Source organism: Microcaecilia unicolor, chromosome 10 (genome assembly GCF_901765095.1).
Source record: "Microcaecilia unicolor chromosome 10, aMicUni1.1, whole genome shotgun sequence".
Taxonomy (NCBI): domain Eukaryota; kingdom Metazoa; phylum Chordata; class Amphibia; order Gymnophiona; family Siphonopidae; genus Microcaecilia; species Microcaecilia unicolor.
In genome coordinates this window covers 6,885,326-6,901,973 of record NC_044040.1, presented here as the reverse complement: position 1 = coordinate 6,901,973, position 16,648 = coordinate 6,885,326, and the positions used below count along the sequence as shown (strand labels likewise).

At 43.0% G+C, this 16,648-nt stretch overlaps 1 protein-coding gene across 1 annotated transcript in view; it reads left to right on the top strand.

Moving 5' to 3' along the window:
* The window catches only part of DHTKD1 (dehydrogenase E1 and transketolase domain containing 1), a 55,222-nt gene that overhangs the window by 33,135 nt on the left and 5,439 nt on the right, over positions 1-16,648 (top strand). The window contains exons 9-15 of the mRNA XM_030216100.1: positions 2,051-2,135; positions 3,403-3,542; positions 5,327-5,477; positions 6,924-7,030; positions 8,556-8,720; positions 10,003-10,085; positions 11,075-11,244. Coding sequence (XP_030071960.1) covers positions 2,051-2,135; positions 3,403-3,542; positions 5,327-5,477; positions 6,924-7,030; positions 8,556-8,720; positions 10,003-10,085; positions 11,075-11,244 — 901 coding nt within the window. The remainder of the gene's footprint in view (positions 1-2,050; positions 2,136-3,402; positions 3,543-5,326; positions 5,478-6,923; positions 7,031-8,555; positions 8,721-10,002; positions 10,086-11,074; positions 11,245-16,648) is intronic.

The window sequence follows — 16,648 nt, the reverse complement described above, 5'->3', positions numbered from 1 at the left end:
CCATAATAGGACATTAACCTCCTATCCCATGACTTTCTAATTTCCTCAAGAGCCTTTCATAAGGTACTTTGTCAAATGCCTTTTTTTTTATTTATTTATTTATACAATTTTACAACTTTATAATCAAGTACATACTCGTTTGAAAAGCAATACATTTCAAAATTATTAAAGGAAAAAAAAAAAAATTGCAAGAAAAACATATAAATTTCATGCTCAAGTCCACATTTGGAAACAAGATGTTTAGAAATGGATTATATTTAGGTAATTTTATCAAAGATTGAACTAATAAAGATAACAGGTTTAGTGTTAAACAGTGTTTAAGCTAATCAATGGGTTGATGTTTTAAATGCCCCTATTCTGCCTTGAGGTAAGAAATGTTGTTAGTTGAGCCGGATCAAAAAAAATAAACTTATTTGACTGGTACCTTACCACACACTTACATGGGTACCTCAAGTAAAATGTGGCTCCCAGCTGAGTTACTGCTGGTTTCATTAAAAGAAATAATTTACGACGTTTTTGTGTCTCTCTAGAGACATCAGGGAACATCTGAACTTTCTGGCCAAGAAATGTTTTATCTCTATTTTTAAAAAACATAGACATCAACCATTGCTTATCTGGTGCAAGCGCCACAGTCACTATTAACGTAGTGGGGATTATATCTTCAATTTCTGTAGATTCTAATAAAGCAGTAACATTCATCAATCGATCTTGTTCTTTTTTTTGTCAGAGTCTTCTTTAGTTGGAAGATAATAAACATATGTGAAAGGAGGAATCAACTCCTCTTTTATGCCAAGTATCTCCGTTAGGTATTTTTTCCACATTTCCCTAGGGGGTTTGGTAATTTGTTTAGGAAAATTTAACAACCGTAAGTTATTATTTCTAACAGTATTTTCAAGGAGTTCAGTTTTCCTTCTTAATGAAGACAAGTCTTTCATCATAACCTCCTGGCGTGTTTGAAGTATTTTCATATCTGAATAATTTTTCTCTTTTATCTGTTCCAATTCCCCTACTTTTAAATCCAAATTCTTTATTTTTTCTTCATGGTTTTTCATTTCCTGGTTTAATGTGTTTATCTGAGGAGTAAGTGATTTCCCTAGCTCTACTATCAGAGTCCACAATGAGTCCATAGTCACTTCAGCTGGTTTAATCATTTGAAAGGAAAAAAGTGGTGGTATTACCTCTTTCTGTGAAGGCAAGTCCGTATTCAAACCTGCAACATTTAACACCGAAGTTGATGTTAGTATCGGTGTCTCAATCAAGGCAGCCTGCGCTCCAAACAGTCGTTGTTCCACCTCCCGGCTCTGGTCGGTCTCACCACTATCAGGGGATCGATTCAGAGTCGTCTCCGATGGAGTGCTGTAGGCGAATGGCTGAGGGGGCGGTTCCCGTATGTCGGGGCTGAGCGTTAGCTCAAGCCCTGGAGACGCTGCTGTGCTTCCATCTGCACTAGCGCGTATCAGCGGGCTGACTCCCGGCAATCCAAACTCTGTAGAAGATGGTGTCGCAGTCATCTGTAAAAAAGACCGAATGTCTTGAGAGGAGGATACCGCTCGCTCTGGGGCTCGGGAAGCTGACTTGCCTCGTCGCTTCGGCATCTCTAAAGGTAAAGTTTAGAGAACTGCAAGAACACTGCCTGCTAGCGTGTTAGTTCTGTCAAATGCCTTTTAAAAATCCAGGTACACAGTATTGACCGGCTCACCTTTATCCACATGTCTATTCACTCCTTCAAAGAAATGTAGCAGATCGGTGAGGCAAGATTTCCCTTGACTAAAGTCTCTTTTAATCCGTGCTTATGTATATGCTTCTGTACTGAGTACCTTTGAGGGAAAACAAATTGTAACATTGGCTCAAATGCATCATTGATGAAGAACTAAAGTATCTAACTTGCTGATCACGATGCTGTTTAATTTAAATTCAATTTTGATTACTTTGTAGAAATATTCTTCTATAAAGTATCCTAGATGAAAACAGTGAAATGATTAAGTTGAACTATCTGATGCATGTTTAAGTCAAATTGTTTTTGCATTGTTTTTTCCCTGTGACTGGACAGGCCAGAATCCAGAGACTGGAAGAGGGGACCAAATTAGACTGGAGTTCAGCGGAAGCATTGGCCTTTGGTTCATTACTTTGCCAAGGTTAGAGACTTATAGTCTGATACAGTCTTGAAAGCTTGTATCGTAGAAGCAGATGGTTGTACACAAACCTACCAGTGAGAAAAAGTGTTAGATTAAACAATGTCATTTTGAAAAATAGCTTCCAGCATTCCTTGACAACACTTTTTTTTTCTAGTTTCTCCAAGACTGAAATTCTGCTTTAAATTTATTTACAACATTTGTATCCCACATTTTCCCACCTATTTGCAGGCTCAATGTGGCTTACGTATTTCTGTAATGGTGATTACCAGTGCCAGAAAAAAAAAAAAGAAATACATAGTTAAGGTAGAGGAGATAGAATGGAGTAAGTATTCAGGAAGGAAAGTTCATCTTATAATAAAAATCGGGATAACTTAGTTTGAAACAATCATGAATATTAAACATAGGAAATAAAGAATTATATATTCTGAAAGTCCAGTGTGCATCTTATGAATTGATAATTAGGGTGTGTTATTATGGTAAGCTTTCTTGAATAAATTGGTCTTCAATAATTTACGGAAATTAATTGTCGTGTACTCTACTTTTTATTGATTAAATTTGTACATACATTTTGACGGAGCATCCCCAAATGTGCGTAAAATGCATTTTAATAAATGTGATTTTCAGGTGGTTTTTAATGAGAGAATTTTTTAGATTTTTTTTTATTTTTTCTTTTAATCCTGTCATGTTACTTCCCCCTCCTCAGCATGCTTAGGTGATTCAGTTTACCTTTACAGGCTTGAGGGCTGGAGGGAGCTTTTCATTGGCCAGCGAAATAGTATTAGTTGTCTTCCCTTCTTTCTTGGTCTGAATACACCACCAAAATCAGTGTTGACGGATGGAGGATCCCAACTCATTCCACTCTAGAATGATGTTTATGTGGCTAGGACAGAACTCTGGATTCAGTTCTCTTCATCTGGAAAAAAATTTTTAATGCTAGATGTAAGAAGGTGAAAATAATTAGCATTTGAGTTTTCTATTAAAAGTAAGATATTTCAAATTTGTTCATTTATAGGAACTTAAAATCCACCTGTTTAGGTGAGGAACCTCTATCCTTAGCAGATTGCAAAAATGTAGAATGTCTTGATTACTAAACTGACCTGTATTTCAGACCCTTTGTGCGATAATCACTGACCCTTAGTAAACATATTGCTTTACCAAATCTGCACACATTGTCTGTCTCACAACAGACTTGCCTGCAGGCTTTCTGTGTTGATTTAAAACTGGCCAAATTCCTCTGATTTTTCCTGCTTTACTTGGCCTTTTAAAGGGTTCCATGTGCGGTTAAGTGGGCAGGATGTGGGACGTGGAACTTTCAGCCAGAGACATGTAATGGTGGTGTGCCAGGAGACGAATGACACGCACATCCCGCTCAATCATCTGGCACCGGATCAGAAGGGTTTCTTAGAGGTACAGTACATCTTATGTTTTCATTGGTACTGCTTGTAGTTGAAAAGATGATTTTTCAGAGTAACGAGTCAATAAGGATTTCAATCAAACACAATACAGGAAATTCTCACAATGCTTCTTGCATGGTCACATTTTCTGTTCTGCTCAAACTAAATAGCCACAATGTCTCTGCTGTTCACAGCAAAATCATGTAGTTAGCGCTCATCTCAATATATTATACAGTAATTTTTGGGGGGTACAGCTCACTGTCCTGCATACCTGAGCTTCCAGCCTGAGTTTGCACCAGCCTCAATTATTATCACTTCTGATAGTAAGAAGGTCTTAAATGGAGGTGCCCCGGGGCTCCAGGTTTCTTTTTCCTGTTTAGGCCCCAAACATTTTCCTTTGTAATACAGCCGTCACGATGACTGTCTTCCAAAGGGGAGCATACTCTTGATACTCAATATATGTGCACCCTGACAAAATAGCTATATATTTTTGAGGAATTTTTAACATTTTACATACTAAACACAGAGGCCCTCTTCTTAAGAAACCAGTTGATTTGTCCCATTTTGTTATACTGAAGTAGAGGAGTGTGGTAGCCGTGTTAGTCCACTCTTAAGGTTATCAATAGAAATCAAACAAAATAAACCATGGAAAAGAAAATAAGATGATACCTTTTTTATTGGACATAACTTAATGCATTTCTTGATTAGCTTTCGAAGGTTGCCCTTCTTCGTAAAAAATGTAACGGAGGATGCTATATTGGAGAAACAGGCCAGATGCTTAAGACAAGATTCAATTTACATAGACATCACATGAACAATACTGGTGCCAGTAGGGCTCCCACCCCTGTTGGTCAGCATTTTACAGGACCAGGACACTGTACCAGTGACTTCACAGTGAGAATCCTGAAAGGTAACTTTAAAACCATACAAGAACGTAAAACCTTTGAAGTCAGAATGATTGAATATTTTAACACCCAACAGAAAGGACTTAACAAGGATCTGGGGTTCCTAACCCATTATAAACTATAAAGCTGTATGTCTCTGTTGATCACCCCACCCCTCACCTATCCACACCCATCCTGTTAGAATATCAATGATATGCTTTGATGTCCCCATGCATACCTCCGACCCACCCCCATCCTCCTACCCTGTCAGACTGTCATAGTAATGCTTGAATGTTTTCACTTATATACACTGTCAGCTAGCACATTTGCTTATTTCCGATCTGACGAAGAAGGGCAACCTTCGAAAGCTAATCAAGAAATGTATTAAGTTATGTCCAATAAAAAAGGTATCATCTTATTTTCTTTTCCCATGTTTTATTTTGTTATACTGAAGGAACATTGCAAATTTGTACCTTCTATGAACAACATTTGAGAATAATTAGGAGTCCTGTAGTATTCAGAATGGACTCTCTTATTTATTTGAAGGGAAAAAAAAAAAAAAAAAAGTTGTATCATTGAAATTATACTTTATTGATTGAAATGCTGCAAAATTTATTTGGTACCCTCACACATTTCATAAACCTAATCCCCTCCTGGAATCTGGAAGTTACTGATGTAATACAATTAATCGGGTTTCCACTGTGGTAAGTTTGTGATATGGGAAGAAAAGAAGGTTTCCAGCAAATCAACAGTTGCCAATGATCCGAACTGTACTAAAGGGTATTTCCCATTTTGTGTCTGTGGAGAAAAGTATTAAATATATCCAACCCTAAGAGCTTTGGTTCTTTGGTGAGAGCTGTAGCTACAGACAGTACTGTATTTCCCTTTTTTTTTTTTTGCTTTCCTTGGCCAGGTGAGCAACAGTCCCTTGTCTGAAGAAGCCGTCCTTGGGTATGAGTATGGCATGAGTATTGAGAGCCCTCGCTTACTGCCCATCTGGGAGGCTCAGTTTGGAGACTTTTTCAATGGAGCCCAAATCATTTTTGACACATTCATCTCTGGAGGTGAGCATACGATGAGCACGGAGCAAATGCCTAACAATAATTTGTTTGTTTATGCATTTAGCTCATGCCTTATTTTGAGGCAAGTTTACATTCAGGTACACAAGTTATTTTCCTTGTCTTTTCATCTAAGGGCCCTGTTTTCTAAGCCACACTAGAGGCTCATTGGCGTTTTTGGAGCATGTGAAGATTCCCATAATATTCCTATGGGCATCTACATGGTTAGCGTGCGCTAATTTTTAGCAGTCCTATATAAATGTATGACCACACATCCAGACCACAAATTATACAAGAGTACAATTGCTTCATCCACAGTCCAGCTAATTCAGCAGCAGGGAAATATACAGCATATTTATTTATCTGGATTTTTCTCGCACCTTTTCAGTAGTAGCTCAAAGTGAGTTACATTCAGGTACTCTGGATATTTCTCTGTCCCAGGAGGGCTCACAATCAAAGTTTGTACCTGAGGCAATGGAGGGTTAAGTGACTTGCCCAAGATCACAAGGAGCAGCACTGGGATTTGAACCAGCCACCTCTAGATTGCAAGACCAGTGCTCTAACCACTAGGCCATTCCTCCACCCGAAAGAATCTTGTTACTCTTTGTGGTTCTACATGGACTGTTGCTACATTTGAAATTCTGCATGGAATCTTGTTATTCTTAAAATTCTAGAATCTTTATTTATTTAGATCTTGCTCACACCTTTTTCAGTAGTAGCTCAAGGTGAGTTACATTCAGGCAGTGGCGTTCCTAGGGGGGGAGCGGTGGGGGCGGTCCGCCCCGGGTGCAGTCCACTGGGGGGGGGGGGGGTGCCGCCGTGCGCCTGCCTGCCCTCCCTCCCTCCCTCCCTCCGTTGTTCCATGCTTCTTCTCTGCCCCGGGGCATGGAACAACGGAGGGAGGGCAGGCAGGCGCGCGCGGCGCCCCCCCCCCAAGTGGACTGCACCCGGCGGGGGGGGGGGGGTTCCTTTGCTTGGGTGTCCTTTCGCCGGGGGGGGGGTCCGCGCTGCATCGGAGGGGGGGGGGGCGCTGCACCCGGGGGGCGGGGCGCATCAGCGATCCGCCCCGGGTGCCAGCCCCCCTAGGAACGCCACTGCATTCAGGTGCTCTGGATATTTTCCTGTCCCTGGAGGGCTCACAATCCTAAGTTTGTACCTGAGGCAATGGAGGGTTTTTTTTTAAGTGACTTGCCCAAGATCACAAGGAGGCAGCAGATGGATTTGAACTGGGCACCTCTGGATGTCAAGACCGGTGTTCTAACCACTAGTCCGCTCATCCACTCCATACGACATGGTTTTGATCCCAGGGATACATCTAGCAAGCAAGACACCTGTATAGTTGAGGGATAGGGTAATGAGATTGGCAGTACATGAAAGAATTCATCCATTGTGATAAGTCCATTTTATGCATGGAGGAATTTCTCCCCCCTCACTGTTTGTTTGTTTTTGTAGGTGAGGCCAAATGGCTGCTACAGAGTGGGATAGTGGTCCTCCTTCCCCATGGGTATGATGGTGCAGGTCCTGAGCACTCCTCTTGCAGAATTGAACGCTTTCTCCAGGTAACATCATAACATAGACTCCTGGATAAAGTAAACTATTTGGCTTTTTACTTTTTGTATATTCAATGCCACTCTTTTGAATGTATGTTTATGTTCATTTGACTTAGGTTTGCTGACTTACCTTTGATTAAATCCAGTGCTTACCAACCTTTCTGTTAATGTAACCCCATTATCACAGCCACAGAAATCACACAAACCCCAGAGGTGTGGGCTGATGATGTTTCTATGCCCAAATTGCGATCCCAAACAAGGTTTGTTTTGTTTTTAAACCCTATTTTGAGTCACAAATGTTCAGGAAGCCCTGGTTTAAATCTGTTTAATTTTATAAATGGCACCTAGGTTTGGAGGTGGAGGTCAACATTTGCTTTGCAACAAAATAAAACTGGCTACACGGTGCCCTCTGTGGGGTGGGGCTCACAAGCTCTATCTCCAGCTGCATGTAGAGGGGCATGACCCTTTCATCTGGACTAGTCTGATAAGACTCAAGGAAAGAAAATTTATCAGGCAAGACAAAAGTTTTCTGTAGGCTGGTCAAAGATACAAGTGTAGGTGGCGAGTGCAGAAAAGTACTGGCAAAATTATAATCAAACTCGCCCAAATTTTAATTTCCAGGTTAAGAACATATCCATGCATTTAGTGCCTCTTTGTGTGTGTACAAGAGTTCTATAAATGTGTTTGTACAGTAGCAGGGAAGAGAGGAGCCTTCCTCAGAAAGCCAGACTACTGGCATGGGAAGTAGATTTGCTAGTCAGAAAGGTGAACGAATTCCCACCATGAATCACTCCTCCATGGTCCAGATCTCAAGACGAGTTGGGGGTTACACATGATTTTGCGCAAGTACAAATGTGTATCAGAAAACTCATACATACGTACTTGAAAAGACCACCCAGCACAAGCTTCCTTTTCGTATATATGAATCTCTGTTTTATAGAGTACGTGTATAGGGTGTGCCCTTAATGTTCACATTATTTTTATTAGTATATTAACAGCAGATAACAAACAAAGAGGTTACAGTTCACAACAAACAGTGTTGAGTTTTGGCACTGTGACGATAATCTGGAGCAAATAAAGTTCCTGATCTATCTTACCAGGTATATCAACGTATCAGTACTTCCATAACATGTACGAAACTAAACTCCTTCTTCCAACCCTCTCTCCCTCTTACCCTTAAAAAAAATGAGGGTTAGAAAATTATGATTACAAAATTGCTTTCTCTATGTTCATGTGCTTTTCTATAGTCATTTTGGCGACAGTAGTCAAAAGGGGGCAATAGTGTGTTTACCCATGTGAAAATGTGCTTTGAAAATTCCCCTTTTCTCTCTCATATGCTGTTTCGTAATTATCAGGTTTAACATCACCAGTGTAATAGCAGACCTTCTCTCATCATTTCACACCTGTATTCTAAGCTTTATATTTTTTTTATTTCCTTTTGAACATGATCCAGATGGGTATATGTGAGAAGTACTTGACTGGATTTATTTCTTGTCGCATTGCATGGCTGTCTGACCTCTTCTTTGTCTTCTAGATGTGCAGCAGTGCTGAGGAAGGAGTAGATGGTGACAATGTGAATATGTGCGTTGTGAACCCGACTACTCCAGCGCAATATTTCCACTTACTGCGTAGACAGATGGTGCGGAACTTCAGGAAACCCCTCATTGTGGCTTCTCCCAAAATGCTGCTCAGATTACCGGTAAGGATGTCGCATCTTTGTTACAGTTTGGTTCAGCCCTTGTCAGACTGCTAGTGTTTATAGTGATCCAGAAGAAGGGACAATTAGGCTGATGTCCCAGAAAATTTCTGTCATGTCTCTTCATCTCGTATAGAACAGTTCTTCCCTGACCCAGAAGGAACAGTGAAAGCACACCCCTAGATCGTTCTGATCATTAGAACTAGGACTGCACATTAATTGCTGTTAATGCTGCAATTAACAAATCGCAGCCAGCAAAATTAATTGCAACATTTCCAGCATGCTTTTCTCGTCTGTCTCCTTCCTGCATCTTTCCTTCCACTTTCCTCCCTAGGCAGCAACAGTAGACATATATTGCCTGTGATCTGCTCTGGAGGTAGGCCACAGCAGCTTATGTCTATCACTGTTGCTGCCAAGGACCTCTAGAAGACCAATTCAAAGGTAATTGGGGGAGGGAGGAGAATTGAGAAAGAGGGGGAGATGCTAAACCCTAGGCGGAGGGAGGGAAGTGGAGTGAGATGCCAGTTCTCAAACTGGGAGATGGGAGAAAGGAGAAAGAAATGCTGGATAATGGGGGAGGGAAGGAAGGATGGAGGGGAGAGCAATGGCGGACCCAATGGTAGAGGGAAGGCATAGAGAGATGTTGGACATGGGGTGGGCAGAATGGAGGGAGAGATGCTAGACAACAGGAAGTAGGGAAGGAAAGGGAAATGGGACTTGATATACCGCCTTTCTGTGGTATTTTGCAACTACATTCAAAGCGGTTTACATATATTCAGGTACTTATTTTGTACGTGGGGCAATGGAGGGTTAAGTGACTTGCCCAGAGTCACAAAGAGCTGCAGTGGGAATCGAACCCAGTTCCCCCAGGATCAAAGTTCCTTTGCAATAACCACTAGGCTACTCCTCCACTCCAGGAAGAGAGAGGGGGGGGAGAGATGCTGAACCATAGAAGGGGGCAGGAGGGAAAAGAGATGGGATGGGAATGAAGACAGAGGGAGGAAAGGATGGGGGGTATCAGGAAGCAAAAAAGAGGAAGAGAAGGAAGGGGGGACATATAGGAAAAACATTCATCATGGATAGAGGAAGGGATGATCCCTTAACATCCTATACACCTCTTTGATCTCCTCACTCACTTTTCTTTTTCCCATGCGTCCACTCCGATCTCCCTAATCAACCCACAGCCCCTCTGATACACTCAGTCTCTCCACAGTCCCCATTAGCTCTGCAAATGTTTTGTGGATGCCGGCTAGTTTTGTTATGTGCACTGTCTTTTCTCCTTCAGGCTGCAATGTCAAGTTTTGAAGAAATGGCACCAGGAACAACATTTAGACCTGTCTTTGGAGATTCATCTGTGGATCCCAAAAAGTAAAGTTTATTATATTAGTTTGGAAATGCATTTGCCCCCAAGTCTACTATTCATTTTTTATGTAGAAACCTTGAAGGTGTTTGGGGGGGGGGGGGGGGAGAGCAATTGATCTAGTCGATCTGCCCATTTCTACCTGCCTGTTTGTCTCTTTCCATGTGTCATCTTTCTCCGTCCCTTTGTGTTTGTGCATGCATCCTTGAATTTTTCCACAATTTAGGCTTCCATAACCTCTTTTGGAAGTGTTTGAAGTGTCCACCACCCTCTCAATAAAGGATTTTTTCACTCTCTCATCTTCATAAAATGATCCTTCAGAGTTTTGGTTTATACAAAATGCCACCTACTGGTACTTTATTGATGCTGGCTTAAAAAACGAGGTTGTCCATGCATAATCTATCAGTAAAACTTTTTTTTTTTTTTTTTTGCTGGATGTGCCTTAACCTGACCATAACTACCTTTGAAGGATCTCACTAGTTGGTATCTCTCATGCTGCTTGAACATATGACTTCAAATCTGATGTAAGCAGAAAGCTTTCCATTTGTAATAGCCACAGGGAGGTGCTCTGATCATGTCTGAAAGGAACGAACGATCTTAATGATTTTTAAGAACAACTTATTTATTTTTTGTCTATTAGATTGTAAGCTCTTTGAGCAGGGACTGTCTTTCTTCTATGTTTGTGCAGCGCTGCGTATGCCTTGTAGCGCTATAGAAATGCTAAATAGTAGTAATTGTATCTGGGGCAGGTACAACCAAAAAAAAACAACCAAAAAACAGACTTAGATTGTGAGCCCACTTGGGACAGGAAAAAAAAGTACCAGTATATAATATTGAAATACGTATACCATTTTGTTTGTAACCACAGAAAGGCAGTATATCAAATCCCTTCCCCTTAAATTGTCGGAAGTCATTTTCTTCTGGTATCGTTGCTTTAATTTTTAGCAGCTTAAGGGATTTGGAAGATTTGATTGTTTTTTCCCTTTCTACCATGCAGGGTCAAGAGGGTGGTGTTTTGCTGTGGCAAGCATTACTATGCTTTGGTTAAGCAGAGAGAGACACTAGGAGAAGCAGCAAACAGCTCAGCTATTGTCCGGGTGGAAGAGCTCTGTCCCTTCCCACTGGAGGCACTGCAGAGAGAAATGAACAGATATCAAAATATCACAGGTCAGGAGAATTTCCACACTATTCCAAACATTTAGATAATATCTGTATTAGGCAATGTGTCTCTGTTTTTTTTTTTTAATTAACTGAAGTTCTCTAATAACTAGTAAAAGAGGCCCGTTTCTGAGCAAATGAAACGGGCGCTAGCAAGGTTTTCATCGCCAACACCCCCCACCCTTCCCTGCCCAACCCCTTCGTTGTTCTGCCATTGCTCCGCCCTCAACATCATGATGTTATGACGCGAGGGCGGGGCCTGGAGCGATTTCCCAACACCCCCCCCCCATCTCCCTCCCTGTCAACCCCTTCGTTGTTCTGCCATCAAGGTTTTCGTCGCCAACACCCCCCCTGCCTCCTTCCCTCCCTCCCTGCCCAACCCCTTCGTTGTTCTGCCATTGCTCCGCCCTCAACGTCATGATGTTTGACGCAAGGGCTGGGCCCGGAGCGATTTCCCAACACCCCCCCGCCTCCCTCCCTGCCAACCCCTTCGTTCTGCCATTGCTCCGCCCTCGAGGGCGGGTCCCGGAGCGATTTCGGTGGCTTCACCACCACGAACCTTCAAACCCTGTCTGAAGGAAGTCAGTGGCTTGGCTTCACTGACGTCACTGTCTTCAGAACGTTGAGGGTGAGTTTTATATATATAGATGAGGAGCCTCGGTGGATTCTGATTATTATTGTAGGGAAAAGAGCAGCAGCACCCCAAAAGAGCGATGTCGGTGTGACATTGAAGAATTTAATCTGAAAAAGAAGAGAATGTAGAAACAAGGGTGTGTGTGTGACTGCCTGTTTGCCTGGTAAATTTTGCTTCTCCAAGGACAAGCAGGCCGTTGTTTTCTCACAGCTGGGATGACGTCATCTGACGGAGCCCGGTGTGGCAATGACTAGAGAGATTAACCTAGAACTTTCTAGCAGTGTCCCACCGCACATATGCTAGTGTCTTCCCACCCGACGCACGAGAGCGGGTTCCCTAGTCTTCGTTTTTCCGCGGAGCAGGGAGGGCACGTGTCCAGTCTAGCTTTATCCACAATAAAGTATCTTTTCGCGCCTGTAAGAGTGATTTGCGTTTTCTCACCTCTGCTGTTTTGTTGTTGCTTTGAGATCTGTGGAGGATTGTTCTTCTGTGTCTGCTGTCTGTCTTATTTTCCGGGCCCTTATTTCTCTTTGAAGTACGGCTTTTGCTGCATCCATTCTCTCACCTCTCCTTTTCAATCTTTTCCTCAGTCCTCTCGCTTCCCTGAGTCAGTCTTTTGGCCTTTCGGTCCACGTATGTGCAGATGATATTCTTTTACTTTTTCCTACATCCCCACTCAGTCCGTTACAAGCCTGTTGCAATGTGGTTAAAGGAACATCATTTAGTTCTTAAGACAGACAAAACTGTTGCCTGTTGGTTCTCTGGTGCACCAATGGCTCCATCCACTCCTGTTCACCTGTTTGGAGCTCCCATCACTCCTGAATCTAGTTTTTGTTCTCTTGGCATCATCCTTGACTTGGAGAAGAGACGGCTGAGGGGAGACGTGATAGAGGTATATAAAATAATGAGTGGAGTGGAACAGGTGGATGTGAAGCGTCTGTTCACGCTTTCCAAAAATACTAGGACTAGGGGGCATGCGATGAACCTACAGTGTAGTAAATTTAAAACAAATCGGAGAAAATTTTTCTTCACCCAACGCATAATTAAACTCTGGAATTCGTTGCCGGAGAACGTGGTGAAGGCGGTTAGCTTGGCAGAGTTTAAAAAGGGGTTAGACGGTTTCCTAAAGTCCATAAACCACTACTAAATGGACTTGGGAACAATCCACAATTCCAGCAATAACGTGTATAGAATGTTTGTACGTTTGGGAAGCTTGCCAGGTGCCCTTGGCCTGGATTGGCCGCTGTCGTGGTCAGGATGCTGGGCTCGATGGACCCTTGGTCTTTCCCAGTGTGGCATTACTTATGCACTTATGTACTTGTCCTTAGCACAAATCTCATCTAAAATTTAGTTTTCCAAATTTTCAGAGATTACAGGCCATCCGCCACCCCTTTGATTCAAATTGGTTGCACGCTCTCTCTCTCTTGTTTTTTTCTTTACATTTTGTCGTGACTATTGCAATATCATTTACACAGAGCTACCTCCATCAGCATTAAAGAAGTTACAAACTCTACAAAACACTGCGAGTCGTTTACTGTGCTCCACTCACAGCTACAATCATACCTCACCCCTGTTAAAGCAGTTTCATTAGTTACCGGTCCATCAACGTATCATTTACACTCTTAACATTTAAGGCTGTCCGTATAGGTTCTCCTGACTGTCTCTCTGCCCTCACAATTCCTTATTCACCAGCTTGAGTCCTCTGTTCGGTTAATGACCACTGTCTCATTCTTTCGAGTCCAGAATTTGGCTATTTAGAATCTACTAGACACTATGCTTTTTTTCTTTCTTTCACCTCTCATCTGGAATAATCTCCCACTGTCTGTCCGTAGTACCACCTCCTTCAAGCAGTTCAAATCAGAACTCAAAACATGGTTATTTCTGCAGGCTTTCAGAGTCCTGGATACGTGAGGTTTGACGACTACCTTTTACCCTTCCTTTTTGGTCTCCATCTGTTTTACATGATGCCCTTCCCCTTACCTCTGTCCCCTTCCTCGACCAGTTGTCATGTCCTAACCAGGGGCGTATCTGGACTCTGGCGGTAGGGGGGGCCAGAGCCAGAGGGAGGGGCACATTTTAGCCCCCCCCCCTGGCGCCACTGCTAGACCCCCCCCCTCGCCACCAATGACGCTCTCCACCCCCTCCCGCCGCCGCCAACCCTCCCCCGCTGCTGTCACTTACCTTTGCTGGCGGGGGACCCCAACCCCCCGCCAGCCGAGGTCCTCTGTTACATGCAGGCTGCGCCGCTGCAAGTTGCAATGCTTCCTGTTCTCCTGAGTCTGACGTCCTGCACGTACAACGCGCAGGACGTCAGACTGAATTCCAAATTCTGAGTCTGACGTTCTGCACGTTGTACGTGCAGGACGTCAGACTCAGAAGAACAGGAAGCGTTGCAACTTGCATCCTGCACGGAAGAGAGGACTTCGGCTGGCGGGGGCTTGGGGTCCCCCGCCAGCAAAGATCGGCGACGGGTTGGTGGCGGGCGGGCAGGAGGGAGGGGGAGGTGGAGAGGGTCTGTGGTAGGGGGGTCCAGGGCGAAATCTGCGGGGGCCCTGGCCCCTGTGGCCCCACGCAGATACGCCCCTGGTCCTAACTATGTATGAATGTTTGCACTTTCCTATCAAAATAATGGAGTTCCTTTCTTCCTATACGTGTTCTAGTTCATATACCACTGGGTCAGTTTGAGCTGTATAGAAAACACCAATAAATCAGTTGATTGGCATGTTCTCTATTAGGATTCTTAAATTTCCCATGAAGTGATGTTTTTCACTGCATCAGGTTTGGCTTTGGTAATGAATTGTAAACTCAAAACATAACAATTGCCTTAGAGTATAAGCACATAAGAATAGCCATACTGGGGGCAGACCAATGATCCATCTAACTCAGTATCCTGCTTCCAATCGTGGCCAATCCAGGTCTCAAGTACCTGGCAGAAAATAGTGGCAAGATTCCATGCTCCCAAACCCAGAGACAGCAGCGGTCTTCTCCCGTTTTTGTCTCAATAACAGACTATGGACGTTCCAAGACGTATGAAGAGAGACTTGCTGACCTGAACATGTATGTATACCCTGTAGGAAAGGAGGAACGGGGTGATATGATACAGACGTTCAAATATTTGAAAGGTATTAATCCGCAAACGAATCTTTTCCGGAGATGGGAAGGCGGTAGAACAGAGAGGACATGAAATGAGATTGAAGGGGGACAGACTCAGGAAAGATGTCAGGAAGTATTTTTTCACAGAGAGGGTGGTGGACGCTTGGAATGCCCTCCTGTGGGAGGTGGTGGAGATGAAAATGGTAACGGAATTCAAACATGCGTGGGATAAGCATAAAGGAATCCTGTGCAGTAGGATTGGATCCTCAGCAACTTAGCCGAAATTGGGTGGTGGAGCAGGTGGGGGAAGAGGGGTTGGTGGTTGGGAGGTGAGGATAGTGGAGGGCAGACTTATACGGTCTGTGCCAGAGCCGGTGATGGGAGGCGGGAAATACTGCTGGGCAGACTTGTACGGTCTATGCCCTGAAAAAGGCAGGTACAAATCAAGGTAAGGTATACACATATGAGTTTATCTTGTTGGGCAGACTGGATGGACCGTGCAGGTCTTTTTCTGCCGTTATCTACTATGTTACTATGTTTCTCCAGGAACTTATCCAAACCTTTTTTTAAATGCAGATATGTATTACCACATCTTCTGGTAACGAGTTCCACAGCTTAACTGTTCGTTGAGTGAAAAATATTTCTTCCTATTCGATTTAGTATTACCATGTAACTTCATTGAGTGTCCCCTAGTCTTTGAAAGAATAAACGATCGATTCACGTTTACCCGTTCTACACCACTTAGGATTTTGGAGACCTCTTTCATATCCCCCCTCAGCCGTCTCTTTTCCAAGCTTGAAGAGTCCTAACCTCTTAAGCTTTTCCTCTTAAGTTCATCCCTGGTATCATTTTGGTCACTCTTCTTTGAACCGTTTTCTAATTCCGCTATATCTTTTTTGAGATACAGTGGCCAGAATTGCACACTCAAGGCGAGGTCGCGTCATGGAGTGGAGCAATAAAGAGGCATTATAGTATTCTTTGTCTTATTTTCTACTCATTTCGTAATCATTCCTAGCATTCTGTTTGCTTTTTTGGCAGCTGTTGCTTCAAACCGGGCAGAAGATTTTAGTGTATTGTCCATAATGACACCTATATCAGTTAACTTAACTTTGATATAGAATCTGAGGTGCTGAAGGCAGCACCAGCCCCCTTTAAAAGGGTGTGAAGTCAGCTCTGCGGCATTTTCCTCTGGCGACATCTGCTGGCAGGGAGACATAATCCACTCATCTGAACTGGGCTGGCAGGATTCAAGTAAAGAAAATTAACTGGGAAGTTTTAAATTTCACCTTCACTTTCTGTGCCATTGGAAATAATCTATTGAATATGTCTCTCCTCTTTTTACACTAACTGCATAGTGAAAGTGGAACGTAACGCTTGGAATGTGTCCTGGATACAGCAATAGGATAATTCCTGAAGAATTTCAAGTGCATTATTCTGACTTTTTTTTTTGTATGAACATTAGTTAGGCTTCTGTTTTATATTTTATTTATTTATTTGTTACATTTGTACCCCGCATTTTCCCACCTATTTGCAGGCTCGCTTCTCGGCCTTTTGGCTAAGATCAAGTGCAGGCTCAGTGTGGCTTACATAGTACCGTAATGGCATTTGCCAATTCGGTTGATGATAAATACAGGTTGTAATGTGGTCTGATGAGGTAGGTGTGTATCAGGCAACAGGAGGGTCGAA